This window comes from Gekko japonicus, unplaced genomic scaffold, assembly GCF_001447785.1.
Source record: "Gekko japonicus isolate JY-2015 unplaced genomic scaffold, Gekko_japonicus_V1.1 scaffold85, whole genome shotgun sequence".
NCBI classification, from domain to species: Eukaryota; Metazoa; Chordata; class Lepidosauria; order Squamata; family Gekkonidae; genus Gekko; species Gekko japonicus.
In genome coordinates, this window is record NW_015167531.1 from 1874685 (window position 1) to 1892920 (window position 18236).

Genomic DNA, 18236 nt, shown 5'->3' on the forward strand with positions numbered 1-18236 from the left:
GGGGGTGGCAGCAGAGGAGGCTCGCAGGCTACGCAGCCCTTGCAAAGAAGCACCTGCTTTCCCCATCAAGGTTGTAGCAAGCCCCGCCCCTTAGTTACCAGAGGCCTTAGCAACGCAGCGGGACCGAGAAAACCAGGAGGAGGCGGAGTCGAGGTCGCGCAAGTCTCGCGAGAGTCGGGCATTGGTCCCTTTCGCGCCAGAGAAGGGAGGTGACGGTGTTTCTTTCAAAGTGCAGCCGGGATCGTCATGGAGCGCGCGGCTTCCTTGGAAAAGACGGTGGCCGCAAAGGCCACGAACTTGCCCTGGTAATAGGAAAAGGGAGATGGGTTGTTGCTAGGATACTGGGATGGCTTAATTGCTGATTTCCCCCGGCATTTATTATTTTGTTTTCTATTTGCGTAGCTTTTCCTATTATTGCCGTTTCCTTATGTGCGTTTCAAGTTCTGTTCTTGAGTGTATGGCCTTTGTAAAGCATTCTTTAAGTAGTGATAATTCTCCTGAGCATATGTAGAGTGCTGTTTTCCTCTCCGCCTAAACCACATTCTGTGTCGTGGGTTGGAGTCTCAAAAGTTATGATGCTGCTAAAGTTACATTGCGTTGTATTGCCGCTTAGGGGTGTTCATGAAGGGGAATAAATCTCAGGATAAAAAGATGTGGTAGACCTTAAAATTCTAGGGAGAAGGACGGACGGATTGTGAGGGCAAGTAGAGAGTGAGAACCAACCATATATCTTGGTAGGGGAGATTAAAAAGATAGGTCAGTTTTAAACACGATAGTATCCTCCTCCCGACTTCAGCCTGTTCCTCAGTATTTAGAGAAGGTATGTACAAGAAGCAGATGGCAGTTTAAAAAAAAATGCTGAACAAGGCAAAATACGTTAATTTTAAAAGTCAAGCTGGTCGTGTGATGAGAGAAATAACCTATGTAGAAGTACTAAAGAACTAAGATGTATCATTGGGTATAATTACAACTTGTATAATTAGGGCTGTCAGTCCTCTAGGTGGGGCCTGGAATTCTCCTGGAATTACAGCTGATCTCTGGACTACAGAGATCAGCTCTCTGGGCAGAAAGATCAGTTCTGGAGGGCAAAGTCTATAGCATCCCTTCTCCATGGAACTCCTTACCCAGCACAAACTCCACCCTTCCCAGGCACTGTCCCTAAATTTCCAGGAATTCCCCAAGCTGGAGTTGGCAACCTGATGTATAATACAGTGTTTTCTATGAGTCAAGCTTGTAAATTAAAAAAAAAAATACTGCAGAAGTCCATGATAGGAATCAAGCATAGCTGTGTAAAAGAAATCAAGCATGGGAGACTGAGCCTCTGTCTACCCCAGCCACCATCTGCAGAAAGATTGGGGATGTCTTTGTAGCCACATGGAAGCAAGAAAATGATGGGGTTGTTTAGGGTGGGCAAACCAGATTTCTCTGGAGATTTACAAATAGCAGTAAGTAAATGAGGCCGCCCTTTTTCATGCTGAACCACAAAAGAATAAAACCACAACAACCTGGAGCACAAAAGCTCTGTGATTTTTTCAAATAATCTCTAAAAAACAAGGGCACCCGTCTGAAATTGAAAACACACACAATGCCCGAAATGATGATGTGTTTGTTTCTATATCCAGATGTGTTTGATTGTGTAACAGGAACAGTAGGAAATGTGTTAAATAAGTGTACTACAGAATCTGATGTGACAGTAAATATATTATGACATCAGTTTCAACTCCAGCCCACTGTAGCTGATTTGTGGATTACAGTTGTATACTTGATAAAGTCAATAAAATACAACAAAACAAATGTCAGTTGTCACACAATCTCTCCGAAATCAGCGTGGTGGCCCAAAGGCTACATATGAAATGGCTCAACTGGAGACTGTCAGCTAGTCCGTTTCATAACTACTTAATAATGAGCCAAACACACAACATCTGGAAAAAAGCCTGTGATCAATATTGGGTAATGAAGAAGACGACTTCCCTGCTGCGGTGTTACAGTTTCTCCAAGCAGTCTTTCTAGGGGCAGTGAAAAGTTCAAAAGTAGTGGGAGATCTCAAATAGATTGAGATGTATTTAAGAATACAAGCTTAAGAACAAACACACCTCAGTTTAAATTCATGAACAATAGTATCAGAAAGAAATAGTACCAGAAGCCATTTCTAAGTGCTGTCAGGTTTGAAACAGATAAGACGTTGCAATACCATCATCACATCTTCCCAGAATCTTTTTCACTGTCATCCGTGGGATCCGATGGCTATCTTGCAAATCTAAATGTGCCACCCTGCACTGTTGGAGCCTTTTAAAGAACAAAAGAGACAGCTGTGTGTCATTTTCCTTTTAAGAGATTAATATCAGGACAAGGGGCTAATCACTGAAATCTTTTAAAAATCAAGCATTTAAAACCTGCCTCTACCCTCTGCACATGGTTCAGATTGGGGCACTTCGTAGCCAAGTCATTAGAAGAGTGACAAAGATCCAAGATCTCACTCTTGTCTAATTTGAACTTTAGTGTCCTGTGTACATGGGAATTGTTCCCGGTTGCTTGAATGTAGGAGGTTAAGAAACTGCTGGTCTCAAAAAAACAGGACAAACCAAGAACTGTTCAGCTGTAGTAAACATTGTAAAAGACAGTAATGCTAGGAAAAGCTGAAGGCAGCATGGGATAGATTGACTCATTTAAGGAAGCCATGGCCCTCGGTTTGCAAAACATTAGCAAGGCTGTTAACAATAGGACGTTTTGGAGGACATTAAATCATAGGGTTGCCATAAGTCAGAATTGACTTGACAGCACTTAACACACACCCTCATTAAACACTGCAAACCCATCTGACATGCTTTTCTTAAAGATACTTGAGCCCTGAAAAAAGGGCACTTTCTTTGACCATATGTAACTGGTCAGAGGAACCAAGCTATTTGCTTCTCTCAGCTGAGTATTTTTCATGCATGTTTGTTGCTTCTCTCTAGTTTGTTCAGGACTGGGGAAATTAAGGCTGATTTCTCAGGTACATAGAAATGTATTGTCACTGAGGAATTTTAAATACTTACTGAATGCTTTGCAGTGCTCGTTTATAAGAAGCTGACAGAATTGTGGACAGAAATTTTCTCACTGTTGGAAAGCAATCTGAAGTTTATCATGTCAAAAGCACTGAACTCTTTAATAATGTATCATTAAACACATTAGAACATATTCATTTGTTTGCCAAAATTAACTCTTTTTTGGGGGGTGGGGGTGTTCTATGAATGCTTGCGGCTTAAGCTTTTGAAATTTCCCTAATGCTTCATGAGAAATATGCATGGCAAGCTGTTCTCATGAATTGATCTGTTTTGTTAGTTCTGATAAAGCAAGTATAAATCTATTGATGATTACACCAAATATAGGGATTTGAGGGATTTTTTAATGCTTCGGACTTCGGCTCTGAGGTTTTTTTATTCATAGGGGTTTTTTTTAATTATAGGGTAGAAAAATACCGACCTCAGACGTTGGGCGATCTGATTTCTCATCAGGATATTCTGAGTACCAGTAAGTACTGAATATTTGCAGTTTTATTTTGGAATGATCCTCTCAGTGCACATAGCAAACATGCTGTTTGCCTCGCCGTTGGGGGTATCTACTTCTTCACCCAAAGAGTGATAAACACATGGAATTCACTACCACAGGAGGTGGCAGCGGCTATAACCATGGACAGCTTCAAGAGGGAGTTGGATGACCATATGGAGCAGAAGTCCATCAGTGGCTATTAGCCACAAGGTATAGATAGGAACTCTCAGGCCGGGGCAAGTGATGCTCTGTATTCTCGGTGCTGGTGGGGGGGGGGCAACAGTTTATTCTTGGGGGTGGGGGGGGGGGGGGAACAGTGGGAGGGCTTCTAGTGTCCTGACCCCACTGCTGGACCTCCTGATGGCACCTGGTATTTTTGGCCACTGTGTGACAGAGTGTTGGACTGGATGGGCCATTGGCCTGATCCAACATTGGCTTTTCTTATGTTCTTATGTACATAGTGAGACTCCCCAAATGAGGTAAAGAGATGTGGACAGTTTTTCGAAGGAAATGCTTTTTAACTGATCACAGTTGTCATCCTGAGGGGTCCTGTAAGCTGTGATGGAGTGGCTGGAGTGTCGGAGTAGGATCTGAGAGACTCGAGTTCAGATCTCCACTCTGCTATGGAAGTTTACAGGGTGACCTTGGGCTAGTCACACACTGTCAGCCTAACCTTCCTCACAGGGCTGTGAGCATAAAATGGAGGAGAGGAGAACAAGGGAAACTGCTTTGGGTTCCCGCTGAGGAGAATGGCAGGGTATAAATGAAGTCAGTAAATGAACTTGAAGAGAAGGAATGGGAAGCTGGCCCAATGACTCCATTGCACATGGGCATGGGTCATTTCGTAGAAAAAGAGGTGCCAGAGCTCATTAGCATTTATTTATTATTTATATTTCTATCCCGCCCTCCCCGTAGGCTCAGGGCGGCTTACAAGTCATATTACCAAGTCATAACATAACATAAAACAATACATACAATTAAGATTTTTAAAACCAGTTATAATCATAGAAAAATATATTCAATACTCCTCGCATAAAAACCAAGATGGCTATCTCTTGAAATCTCATTCAAGTGCTCAAACTCCAGATTACCCTGTAAGGGGGGGGGGACATGCAGATCTGTCCTCGCAGAGGAGGGAGAGCTTGTACCTGAATAAAACTTGGTCTTAAAGGTGCCACTGGACTGTTTTGGACCGGGTGGCTCTGCAACTTACCTGGCTGCTTCGTGCTCTGACTGAGGGCTGCTGGGAGCAGGGAGCGGGGCTTGTTGCATGTGCCCGCCCCCTGGGCTCCTTACTGCTGGAGCTCTGCTCCTGTGCACTCCCACAGGAAATGACCCCTGCACATGGGAACATCTGGAGACGGGTGGTCTTTTCAGCCAAGGGCCACGAAGAGGTTTAAAGGTAGTGCTGCGCTGAATTGAGCTTGGAACCAGGCTGCTAACCAGTATAACTGTTTTATAACAGGCAAGGTATGTTGCCAACTAGCCCCTGACATTAGTCGGGCTGCGGTGAGGCTGTCTCTTTTGGCCCGGACCAATTGCCATTTGGGTTCCTCCCCTTCCAGAACTATCTCCCACAGTGGCCATTCCAGCTGGCCACTATGTGGCTCTTATGTAAGAGCTGGTGTCTTGGGATTCTGAGCCATTATATTACATTGAACTGTTTCAACTGTATCAGCAGCAATAAATAATGCGCTTATAATGTTAAGCGGAGGCGTCCTTTTCAATTCTTTCTCCAGTTCAGAAGTTCATCAGTGAAGACCGATTGCCTCATCTTCTCCTTTATGGGCCTCCAGGGACAGGCAAGACCTCCACCATTTTGGCCTGCGCGAAACAACTTTACAAAGACAAAGAGTTTGGATCGATGGTTTTGGAAGTAAGGGAACAGAGACATTCTTGTGCTTTCTCTAGGCGCTGGGTCATTCTGTTTATAGGGGGAGGGAGTCAAATGGTTTTGACCATGTGGCTACCTGAGGATTCTAGGTAGATCTAAGTATCCTGTGAAGTTTTGTGTTTATCTTAAAGGCCTTTTTTTCTTTTACAGATTGCAGCCGATAGGACTGTGGTTTTCCCGGAGAGGGCAGAATGGGAGGGATGGGCTCTGTAACTCTTCCCCTCGTATGTTGTTCCCTGCTCAAATCACCCACATTCAAGTTGCTTTAATCTGTATTAGGGAAAAAATATGGTTAATACACTAATTTGTGTTTTACTTTTAGAAATAGTTGTCTGGCTTTCTTCATTTTAATCCCTCCCCACAACAGACACCCTGTGAGGTGGGTGGGGCTGAGAGAACTCTGACACAAACTGCTCTTTTTCAAGGACAGCTGTGCCAGAGCTTGTGACTGACCCAGGGTCACATCAGCAGGTGCAAGTGGAGGAGTGGGGAATCAAACCCGGTTCTCCCAGATTAGAGTCCACGCACTTAACCACTACACCAAACTGGCCAGGGGCCATCAATAAATTAATCGATTTAAAACTCACTTGATAGGCTAATATAGATTTCCATGATTAAATCTGCCTGTCTTTTACGAAGAAAACAATAGCTTAGAAGAAAGGCGTATTTTCCTTTTGGGGTGTGTTTTTTAAAGATGCTGCATATATGCATCATAGCAGCCGTGTCTTAGAAGAGTCATTCCCTCTGAAATGTGGTAAGAGGAGGAATGGCTTTTCTAAGGTGGCACCACTGGCTGTATTTTTTAAAAAAATGTATGTGTGTATGTGAAGATTATTTCTTAAAAATCCATTGCCAAACTATATAGGAGTGCCTTTTCGGTGGACCAAAAGGGATTTTCATTGACTTCTTCTAATGGGGTGATGAAAGGTTGCCGTCCTAATTTTTATATCCTGCGCCTTCTCTTGACAGTTGAATGCTTCAGACGACCGGGGCATTGATATTGTCAGAGGGCCTATCCTGAACTTTGCCAGCACAAGGACCATATTTAAGTAAGTGTCTGGTGTTCTCCTAAGCTCATTCTCCTAAAAGAAGTGTCGGGAGGGGGGAGACAGTCTGAGAGGGAATGGCGAATCAGAAGCTATGGAGGAGTGGGAATTTTTCACTGTTTCTTCCAGTTTTCCGACTTTGGTGACAATAGTGTTTCCCCCCCCCAAAAAAACATGAAATGAATGGAAGCATGCTGCTTGATTGTGTGGAGAGAGGAGGCACAGGATAGCCACTTCCATCCTCTCTTGTTTGGGGGCATGTATACATAGAGCCGGTAACTGTACGTGTTTAGGAGGACTTGTGATTGGGAACCCTCCATTTCCTTTGCCATGTAGGTTTCATGCAGATGGTCACCCAAATGCGTTGAGGTCAGGACAAGAGGAGTGTGTGCCCAATCCTCCCTTTCCCTCACACCTTCCCCATTGATGGGGAGGGGTTATCCTCTGGCTCAGTGGCAGAGCAAGTGCTTTGCACACTGAATGTCCCAGGTTCAATCTCCAGAAGTGCCAGCTAAAATCTGGTGCTGAGGCAGATGTTGCTGCCAGTCAAAGCTGATACGGAGCTAGATGGGCGAACAGTTGAACTTGTTTTAAGGCATCTTCAGATGTTTGCTACATTCAAGTTAAAACAGGACAGCATTGAAAATAAACAGGGTTTTGTGAATGTCTGAGTGGTGGTTTGCTACACAGAGTGAGTGGGTTCTTGGCTTTTTTGCTGCTTGTTTTGCAACAACTTCACTTTGGCTTGGTATTTCTGGCCACTGTGTGACACAGAGTGTTGGACGGGATGGGCCTTTGGCCTGATCCAACATTGGCATCTCTTATTTTCTTCCCCATTGATGGGGAGGGGTTATCCTCTGGCTCAGTGGCAGAGCAAGTGCTTTGCACACCGAATGTCCCAGGTTCAATCTCCGGAAGTGCCAGCTAAAATCTGGTGCTGAGGCTGCCAGTCAAAGCTGATACGGAGCTAGATGGGCGAACAGTTGAACTTTTTTTAAGGCATCTTCAGATGTTTCCTACATTCAATTTAAACAGGACAGCATTGAAAACAAACAGGGTTTTGTGAATGTCTGAGTGGTGGTTTGCTACACAGAGTGAGTGGGTTCTTGGCTTTTTTGCTGCTTGTTTTGCAACAACTTCACTTTGGCTTTAGATACCCGGGTGTGTTCATCATTCAGCTGAACGTTTGCCAATGCCCCGTGTATTGGTGGCAATACAAGCAACTGACTTATTGCTGTTGCCTCTTGCTTGACTCAGGAATGGGCAGTGCCACCAGGAGGTGGTGGCAGTGCCAGCATTAATCACTATGGATGCACTGGAAGGTGTTGTGAGCAGAATTTCCCCCCGGCTCCCCCAGCCGTATGAGTGACCTGCTTAGTGTTTTGGAGAGCAACCCGGGACAACATACTGTCTTCTGCAGATTTTGTCAAAAGATGCTGCCAAGTCATTGCTAAAGAGTTCTGTGTGTGTGTGCTTTGTTCACTTCATTTGCAGTCTGCCCTTCTCCCCAATGCCGATCCAGAGGGACTTATATTGTTCTCGATCCTCCATTTTATGCCTACAACAACCTTGAGAGGTAGATTAGGTTGTGTGTGTGTGTGAGAGAGAGAGAAACACGGGCCCAAGCGCAGCCAGTGAGCTTTCACGGCACAGTGGAGAGACAAACCGTGGTCTCCCAGATGCTAGTCTGACACTAACCACTACATCACATTAACTGCATCTTTGTGTTTAGCGTCCCCCCACACTTACTGCTGGGTCAGTGTGGAAGGATGTCTGTGTGTTGTTTCTCCCCGCATGCTTTTGTTTTAAAGCTCTGGATGAATGTGTAGCCCTCAACTGCCCTGTCTCAATCTCTTCTGTTAGGAAAGGCTTTAAGCTGGTGATTTTGGATGAAGCCGATGCGATGACGCAGGATGCCCAGAATGCCCTCCGGCGTGGTAAGTTCATCTTGGGCAAGCAGTGAGGCGAGGTTTGTGACTGTGTGAAGATTCAGCGGCTCAGAAGGGGACACCAGTTAGCCAGGCTGTTCCATGTTCTGCAAGTGCACGTATCTGGAATCTGAGATATTACTGCAGGACACAGCTGCCATTTTGAATTCCTGGTCATTGTCTCAGGCGTAGGTTTACTAGCTTGGCAAGAATTAGGTCAGATAGGAAAACGTAAGAAAGCATAACATTCCAGAGCATGCTGTCCCTAAGTGTTGGGATTTCTGCAGGCTGAAATTCTGCTGGATGCGGGCTTTATGTGATCAGTCCTGTCGGTAGCAGAGGACAGAAACATTATAGGGGTATGTGTGTGCACATGTGGTGGGAGGGGAGCTGAAGATAGATAATTCTCTTGTCTGTGGATGCTGTTGTCAGATTTCTTGAGTTCAGTAAATCTGTGGGCTGACTTTGGCCTCAGCTGGGTTGAACTCCCGCTGCCATGTGCTGTCTTTCTAGTGATTGAAAAATTCACGGAGAACGCCCGATTTTGCCTGATCTGCAATTACCTCTCCAAGATCATCCCGGCTTTGCAATCCAGGTGCACCAGATTTCGCTTCGGGCCCCTGACGCCGGAACTTATGGTTCCCCGCCTGCAGCGTGTTATAGAGCAGGAAAAGTGAGTCAGAAGCCCTGCGCTGTTGTATCGGGACTGAAGTGCCTCCTTCTTCCTGTTGTTCATGCCAATGAGAGCTTGTTACCCTGCATGTTGTGCAGTACTGGGAGCCCCAATACTGCACCTGATCCCTGTCTGTGCCTTCCCTATATGTTACTGGGGTGCTCTGCTGAGCTATTTAGAAAGCTGAATTTGGAAGGGATCAGCAAGTCATATAGTCCCCTTGGGGGTCCCAAAGCATGGTATCCGCCTTGTGAATTCTTGCTGAAGGTAAGCAAAAGGAGATGATGCCGCTAAAGCCAGGCTGACTCAATTGGTTCCATCCTTGGCTGTTTCTGTGGGGTGAATCCTAGGGCCAGTGTAGCGCCAGACTGCCAACTGAAGTCCTCCTTGCCTTTCAGAGTTGACGTAAGCGACGATGGAATGAAGGGCCTGGTTACACTGTCTAATGGTGATATGCGCAGGGCTCTGAACATCTTACAGGTATGTCAGCCTGTGTGCTGATTTCATCTCCAATGGCCAGATCAGTTTCTGCTCTCATGTTCTGCCAGGGGAGGACATGAGGAAGACACTGTTGTAGGACCATATCAAAGCTCTGTATAGTATAACGGTCTGTTTTCAGCAGTGGTCAGCCCAATGCTTCTGGGGGGGGTTCTAAGCAGAGCCTTTTTCTTGCCCCAGCATTGGGAAGTGTACTGTCTTGGACATGGAGGGTCTATTTAACTAAATGACTTCAGTGGGCAGGGCTCCTTTGTGTTCTCTAGCTCTGTGTACCTCCCAGGGTATGCCACTTATCCTGTGCTAGAAAGGCTGGCTTTTTGGTAGCACGCCTTCCTTTCTCCTCCGACCCTAGAAGCTTGCATTGCTCCATGCTGTCCTCTCTGCCTTCTCGGTAATTTGTAGTAATGACTAGCTGTTCCTTCTAGAGCCCTGATTTCTTCTGCCACCTTCTGACTCTTGCACTTTCTTCTTTCCCCACTCTCATGCAGTGCTTGCCTTGGAGGATACCAGGGAGCAAAAGCTGAGCAGTGCCTCCCTGAGCAAAGCTGGGACTCCCCTAGCCAAAATATGCAGGTCCACATGGGCTTAGATGGGTCTTCCCCTCTAACAGTGCCGGTCACTGTACTTGCTGTAGATGGTTCACAGTGGCAGACCAAAGCTCTGGCTCAGCTCCTTTGAGATCCCTCGCCTGATAAGTGAGACCGATTGATCCCTTGTTCATCAAACTGCAGGTTCCCATGTAATGCAACTGAGGTCAGGGCCAGGCAGTTTCTTCCCTTGGAACTGTATAGCTGAATCAGTTTGTATAATCTGGCCAGGCTTGCTGCCAAATTCATGTGAATCAGTGCTGATCTCATGTGTGGGTTGTTGTTGTGGGGGAGGGGGGGAAATAAATTTGGCTGGTTTGACCAAAGGAGACGGATAATTGCTTTGATTCCCTCTTGAGGCTGCAGTGGCTTCAGCTTCCAGGCTGTGACTTATGCATGTCAGCTGACCCAGCTGTCTTCCCTCTCTCCTCGTTCTCTGCCAGAGCACTAACATGGCCTTTGGGAAGGTGACAGAAGAGACGGTCTACACTTGCACAGGGCAGCCGCTCAAGTCTGACATCGCCAACATCTTGGATTGGATGCTGAACCAGGATTTCACCACCGCCTATCGCAGTATCCTTTACGGTGCCCTCCTCTGAAACCGGTAAGGTTGGCAGCAGGTGTGTACTTCTCTGAGCCCCCCGTGTTTATGCGAGTCGTTCTTGTGGCATCAAGACATAGCCTTTCAAACTGGAGTAGCAAGTCAAGGAGATAATTCGTTTAATCTGATCATGCCTGGAGCACAAGTGGAACAAAAATTCACTGGTCAACCCGCCTCTTCCTTTTTTCGTGCTCTAGTTGCCTTCAGTCCAGATCCAGGCACGTGCATCGGTTCAAGAACAAAGGTAGAGGACAGCAGAGCTCTTTGCGCAGTGAGAAGCCATGCACCTACAGTTCATCTCCAAATGTAAAAGCATGAACCCACCCACCCCCAGCCAAGTGGAGGGGGTGGCTCAGATTGGAGGCTGAGATCTAGCTTCTGCAACCTACAGGGTAGCCTATGGTGGGACGTTGAGTGGCCAGACCTGGGTTAAATTCTTCCCTTGGCTGTGGAGTTTATGGGACCTCTTGCTCTCTTTCACTCAGCCTAACCTCAGCTACAGGGTGTTGATAATAACATTGGGGAAGAGCACACTGTACAGACCACCCAAAGCATTTTGGAGAAAAATGGGGTGTGTAACTGATAGAACTACTGACTTAGCAACTGCTGTTCTCTGTCCTCATCCCACTGGCAAGACTAAATGTGCATGCTTATAAATGCTTGTGGGGGTGGGAAACATTTCTCTTGCGGAGTTTGAATTTTGGAGACCCTAAAATGACAGCTGAAAGCCTGAGTTATTTTTTTCCCCTGTGCAATCACGTCTTCCTGCCCTTCTAGCTTTCAGAAGACACATTCTCTTTAGCAGTGATGCAGGCGTATGCCCTTGGGCGTTCCCAATTCAATCAGCAAAGAAAGGCATTCTTTTAGCAGCTTCCAGAAGCGCTGGAACCTCCCCTCTCCCCAATCATGTTTCTTACCTTGACACCCTGCTCAGATATCATGGAACTGAAAACACTGAAAGGCCTCGCTCTTCATGACATCCTGACGGAGATCCACTTGTTCGTCCATCGAGGTAAAGTGCTTTGAGGCAGTTAAAACTGTGTGTTCTTTTACTGATCATTCCGGCTGTTTTCCATCAGCTTGTGGGATGCTGATCTCTGGGGTCATGCAGGAAAGGGAAATCTTGGCTGGGGGGGCACGCAGGAGAATGTTGCTGTACTCCTGTTGCAGATCCTAACATTTTAGTTTGCAAGATCTTAGGGTGCGGTGGGTGGGTGGTGCAGGTTCAGGGATCCGAAAGGAGAGGGCAAGGCTTTGGGTGCCAAATCTAAATGCCACTTTTATAGAAGCATCCATGTTCCATTAGTCTAGGTTCCATTAGTCTGAGCCCGCATGCGGGGAGGGCGGGGTATAAATGAAATAAAATAAATAAATAAAATAAATAGGTTTAAAGCGTACCATTTTACTACATGGGTGGGATAACCAGATTTGTTTTTCCCCTTAACATATTCCTGGTGGACCCTGTGCTCTCCAGTTGACTTTCCGTCATCTGTGCGAATCCAACTCCTGATCAAGATGGCAGATGTTGAGTGAGTGTCTCTGTGGGAAGGGGGGCTGGCTGGCTGGCTGCTCCAAGGATTTTCATTACATTCCAGCTCATCTCTTTCCCCTATCCCCTCAGTGCTAGGCAAAAACTACTTGACAGGACTGGAAGTGTCTTGTCTTTTTGGTCTGTGGAGCCTTGCATTTATTCCAGGGGGATTTTCTCAGCACAGACCCCCCTCCCTCTTTAAAATATGTAGGATACCCAGTTAACGCACTGTGTTTGGAAAATTGGAATATGAAATGTTGGATTTGATGTGTTTTTTTGCCCAGTTTGAGAGACTCAGATCAACATTCAATTTTTAACTTTCATCCTTCCCTTATGAGGCCTACAACCAGTATTCCCTCTAAGCGGAGTTGGTGTGAGCTAGCTCACAGTTTTTTAGCCTCCAGCTCACATATTTTTGTCTTAGCTCAGGAAGGATGGCTCTGGAGCAAACTAATTTATGCAGTAGCCAAATCACCTGCTCACAACTTTAATGCCAGTAGCTCACAAAGGAGAATTTTTGCTCACAAGACTCCACATCTTAGAGGGAGCATTGCCTACAACATTGCTTGCCATGTCTATAATGAACCCTGAGATTCACCTGGGTCTGAAGCAGGTAATGGATTGGACCCTGCAGTGGTGTGACTTGCAGCATTTGAAGAGAACTTGTTTTAATGGACTTCAAATCTGGCTCTGAACAAAAGTTGTGTTAGTAGTAGCTCAGAGTGCTGTGACTCAAGCACAGTTACCGATGGGTAGAAGTTGCTCCCTCCCATTTAGGCATTCTAATTTTTGCTGCTCTCTCTTCTTCAGGCATCGTCTGGCTGCAGGAACAAGCGAGAAGATTCAGCTGGGATCCCTGGTCGCTGCCTTCCAAGTCACCAGAGATCTGATTGTAGCGGAGGCCTAGGCCCAAGACAGTCTCTCCAGCAGCTGATCGATTGCCTTTCTTTGCCAAAAGAGGACTAGATTCTTATTTGATTCTTCAGTACTCATCTCGTATTGTGTTCAGGATGGCTCACTGAGGCTAGAGACTGTGGTGGCAATTCAATCCAGCAAACATTTGCTCACAGGGTTCGGTTCATGTCCTGTTTCACAAGGCCCTTCACTCTCTGGGTTTGGACCAGCTTCCATCTGTTAGCAGCACTACTGTCCTACCAGTTTCACAATTGGGTAAAGGCTTTCGGGGCATCGACACAAGACAAACTGCACTCTTGGCAGAAGACAAAATCTGTGTGTGTGCACTTGCTTCCTTGATAGCACCAAGAGACGCCTTGGCTAAGTTTCTGGACTTCTAGCTACTGAATCCCTCTAAGAAGCAGTAGTTGTAGTGGCCCCTGTTAAAGCTCAGATGATGGAAAGGCAGTGATTGACTTCTTTTAATCGGGTACTCCCTAGGTCTGAGGTCCACAAAATAAGGCAGCACAGCAGACTGCACTGCTTTAGGCAGCAGGGCAGGGAATTATACTGTGCAAGGTTTCCCAATATTAGTAAATCTCTGGAAGTGCATAACTAGCACTATAGGAGAATGGCAAAGCTAGAACCTCTTGGTTCCATCTGCTTGCAGGGAGATGGTAAGCAAACATTAAAAGTGCGATGCTTCTCGCTTGAAATAATGCTGCCTATTCCCTCCTGTTGTGCTGCACATTGAGAGCAGGCTTAAGTTTTCTGCTATTGAGGAGCAACTTGGGTTGATTCTCTTGGAGGAATCTAGAAGGGAGTCATTGGATTGAGTCCACTAAGATTATATGCACTAATAAGTGGCTTTATTACTTATTTTTGAAACAGAAGTTATAAGGGTAATCCTTTGGGGTAGAGGTGGAAAACACAGAGACCCCTTTGCTCTTGCAGATAAACGAAGCCTGTTCTATCAGTAGCTGGTAGGCAGATAGAATAAACTGGTCAATTGCATGTGAAGATTTAAAGGGAGAAGCCAGAATTTTATATTTCTTTCCTTTATATAGAAATCCTAATCCTCACAGCTACAAACTCTCCCTTCCTCCTGATGGTGGACCTTGTCACCCTGTTGCAGTTGTCAGGGCAAAAGCACAGAAAGGCCACCTCAGCTGAGATTACTGCTGTTTATTGCTAAGGTAGCTTGTTCAGTTACCCTACGATGTTGGAGAGTTAACGGGCCACAGTGATTTCTGGAGATATGAGCAAGCACTAGACTGCTAAGCAAAACTGTTGCAGAGTAAAAGTGTTCTATAATTATCTCATTTGTTCTTTGACCTCGGCCTGGTGCTTACTGCTTTCGGAGAAATATTTCATGGGAAAAAAGCTCTGAGCGCATCCTGCCTGTATTTTCTGCCACCCATTTCTTTTTCACAGATTGCTTATACGACAGCAGGGCTGTGAGTAAGCCCAGCCACCCCACCTCTTTGTTCATATTATGCACCCCAGTGTCCTCTAACCCTGGCTCATCTTATAGACTAAGGAAACGCTTCCCTGTATCCTACAGCAAGAAAAATAATAATTAGACACTGTTATATCAGTTTATTCCCCCCTTCCTCCTGCAAATGCATCAATCTTTAGCACCTTAAGTTTGCTATTTGTGCCCTGATTCAACTCCAGTAGTGTAAAAAATAACATTTTTCGCACGAAAAGTTGCATATCACACTGAAAGCACTGTGGAACAGATGAACCCATATTCGAAATGTGCATCCCAGTTTAGGCCCATGGTTCCTAAACTCCAGCAAGCAGTACTCCTATCGCTATTGCTATAACATTCAAGCTTCCTTCATTAGCTCCTGTTCACAAGCCTGGTGGGCATGCAGAGGGAAGAACTCCCTAGTGTTGCGTTTTAAGTTGAAGCTTTTGCCTCATTGCACATTCTACAGGAGCCTAAGGCTTGATTCTTTTTTTTAAAAGTACTCATCAATGTTACTCGACAGTAAATCTTGATTTCACAGCTGAATGTATCCTCTTGAAACAAAGGTAGATTGTGACAGAAGTCTCAACCCCCATATTTTAGCCTTGACTCCCCTGCCCCGAAGAAGAAAGCTGCCCTGTAATGACATACGGAGACCTTGGGACCATATAAAGATCTCTGGGGAGGGTAGAGGCTGCTCTTTGTTCTGAGCTCAACAACTATGGCTCTGAGGTATGGATTTCTGTAAAGGCCACTGAAGTCCAGCATGTTTTCAAGTAGCGAGGATCTTGTGTTCAGTCTCTTTTCTGCTGCAGGGACAGATTCAGATCCAGCCTTCTCTACGGGCAGGAAAGACCAGAAACAGCATTTTGCGCATTGTCGATTAACACCTGTGTCGCAACAATGGATCCTACCTGCAGTGGAAGAAGCATCCTGAAATTTTCTTCTCCCCGTATCCAAGAGTTAACTGATTTCAAATCCATGCAGAGAAACTTCAGACTGCCTCCTTGGGTGGGAACTTCCCAAGTCAAATGCACTGCAAGATACACGTTTCTTCCTTGGTGCCAAAACAATCTAGGCCATAGTAATCAACACTGCTGCAGCTTCTTTTCCAGCATTAAGATATCTTACCCTTCAAGACCATGCAAGAGGGAAAAAAAAGCTTTGTCCTCTTCGGTCTTGCCGAGCATGGAGTCTCTGGGCTGCAGCTGCCTCTTGCTGGCTAAAGAGGAAGCCAACACACAGTAGAACATCTAGCTGTGGCTCAGAAACAGCAGCTTCACAAAGTCCGGTAGGTGAGGAACTCTTTCACCTTTTTGGGGATGGGCAGTGCTAGGACCTGGTAAGTCGAGAGGAAGCGCCGGATAGATTTACGACACAGGTGCTTGAGGGAAGAGAGAGCCTGGGGGGCAGTCCAAAATTGGACGTGACCGTCTCTTGTCCTGCAAGAGAGAAGAGATGGGTGGGGAGAGGTACAGAAGGCGTTACCCAAGCAAAATGAATTAGTGCTGGATTAGAGACCGATCTAGCTGGTGACTGCTTGCCCGGAACATACCCTGTAGCAATGATTCCGCCATGTGGGAAGTAAGTGCAGCAGAGTCCATTCTTCACAGGGGCAAAAGAAACTGGGCTCCCCAGCTCCAAGGCCCAGATCCTCAGCAGCCTAGAAGAGACAAGGGAGGATACAGGAGGACCATTTTTAAAGATCTGTGCTTAGCAAAATACATGAACTTCAGGGAACACGTAGCCACCCAAGCTTCAGTTTTTACACTACTACTGACTGAAAAACAACAACAAATCTTTAAAATTCCCTCTGTATTTATCCTCACGTCCAGCAAGGAAGTAGACCATTCTTATTTCCATTTTATAAATGAAGAAACAGGCATTGTGGTAGTGAATGAGTTCAAGGGAAGAGGTAGCATTAGAACCCAGTACTCTCAAATCAAGCCCATCTCCCCACTCATGGACAACATCTGACCCTTGAATACTTGCCAACTCTTGGAAGCTTGTTGGGTAATCTCGAGCTAGTCAGAAATCCTCAGCCTAACCTACCTCACAGGGATGTTATGAAGAAAACTATTGACACCACTTTCGGTCCCCACTGGGATGTGGATGGGGACAGAATGGAGCAGGTGCAGAGGAGAGTGAAGACTGAAGAGGATGATCAGGGGCCTGGAGACCAAGCCCTGTGAGGAAAGGCTGAGGGACTTGGGAATGTTCAGTCTGGAGAAGAAGTTGAGGGGGAACATGATTGCTCTTTAAGTATTTCAAGGGCTGTCAGAGGAGGGCAGGGAGCTGTTCCTGTTGGCAGCAGAGGACAGGACTCGCAATCATGGGTTTAAATTAAGGGTGGGAAGGTAGCAGCTGGACATTAGGAATGTGGATGTGACATTAGGAAAAGCAAGAGTTGTGCAACAGTGGAATCAGCTGCCTAGGGAGGTGGTGAGCTCCCCCTCACTGGCAGTCTTTAAGCAGCGGCTGGTCCAACACTTGTCAGGGATACTGTAGGCTGATCCTGCACTGAGCAGGGGGTTGGACTAGATGGCCTCTATGGCCCCTTCCAACTGTGATTCTATGAAAACAAACCCTGCAAGAATTGGGAGACCCATGGCCCAGCAACAGAGAATCTGCTTTACAGCAGAAGGTGTTAGGTTCAATTCTCCACATGTCTAGTGAAAATGATCAAGTGGTAGGTGATACAAAATACTTTGACCCTACAGAGCTTCTACCAGTCAGAGCACACAATACTGACCTTGAAAGACCAATGGGTGGGTCTGCTATAAAGGCAGCTTCCTGTGTTCAAGCATTTCATTGCACCCTTCCCATTTAAAAGTGTTCCGTTTTAGAAGAAGCATCCATGTGAAATTAGGGCAACAACATTTTCTAGCTTGCCAGATGTAGTGCAGAACAGTGGCTAAGAGACAGAGCTGCTAATCAGGAAGCCTCTGCTTAATCTCATGTCTGCGATGAAACTCAGAAGGATCTTATTCCCTGATTCACAGATGGAAAAGAACAAGGTCATAGAATGGACCATACCACTTCAGGCTCCAGGTGGAAGGTTCCATTTTAGAATGCTCCCCTACGTACAGAACTCCCTAGAAGCAGAAAACTAGCTCAGCAAGCAACAGCAGGAGGTAGAACCCTTCTCCCTGCTGTGCTGCTTTTCTATCTGCATAGAGTTTTGGGATTACATAAAGGAACATTCAAAGCTGAAAATTGCCGGAACTTCCGGTTTATGGCGACATGCAGGCAGACATATCTCCTGGACGTCCCGGGGATGTAAACTGCACACCAGCATGTGGGAGGGGGTCCGACGGGTTGTGACCCCCACGGAGCCTTGGTAAAAGGCTCTCAGCCAGGGGGCTTTTGAGGGGCGACCTCTTCGATGGCCGCTGAGTGACCGCATGGTACGAGTGCTGCTGACCGGGACAAGTGTTGGAGATCGGGCGAAATAAATGATGACGAGCGAGGCCAAATGGCCAACAATGAATTGTGAGTCGGGTTGAAGCGAGCATGAAGATATAAAAAGAAGCTGCCCCCCCCAAAGAGCGATGGGAAAGCGAGCGGGGGAGGGATCCCTCC

General features: G+C 46.2%; 2 protein-coding genes across 2 annotated transcripts in view; one reads left to right on the forward strand and one right to left on the reverse strand.

The window, feature by feature from the left end:
- Positions 1–210: 210 nt before the first annotated feature.
- RFC5 (replication factor C subunit 5) lies at positions 211–14698 on the forward strand. Its single transcript, XM_015413433.1, has 11 exons — positions 211–305; positions 3446–3510; positions 5268–5404; positions 6392–6471; positions 8332–8405; positions 8910–9069; positions 9468–9549; positions 10598–10727; positions 11690–11767; positions 12230–12284; positions 13097–14698. Exons 1-11 carry the CDS (start codon positions 247–249, stop codon positions 13191–13193), a joined length of 1017 nt encoding a protein of 338 aa, XP_015268919.1. The 5' UTR covers positions 211–246; the 3' UTR covers positions 13194–14698.
- Positions 14699–14834: 136 nt separating this feature from the next.
- Positions 14835–18236, reverse strand: part of WSB2 (WD repeat and SOCS box containing 2) — a 16635-nt gene continuing 13233 nt past the window's right edge. The window contains exons 8-9 of the mRNA XM_015413418.1: positions 16210–16317; positions 14835–16096 (exon numbers count right to left, since the gene is read on the reverse strand). Of these exons, the coding sequence (XP_015268904.1) occupies positions 15934–16096; positions 16210–16317 (271 nt within the window). The 3' untranslated portion in view covers positions 14835–15933. The remainder of the gene's footprint in view (positions 16097–16209; positions 16318–18236) is intronic.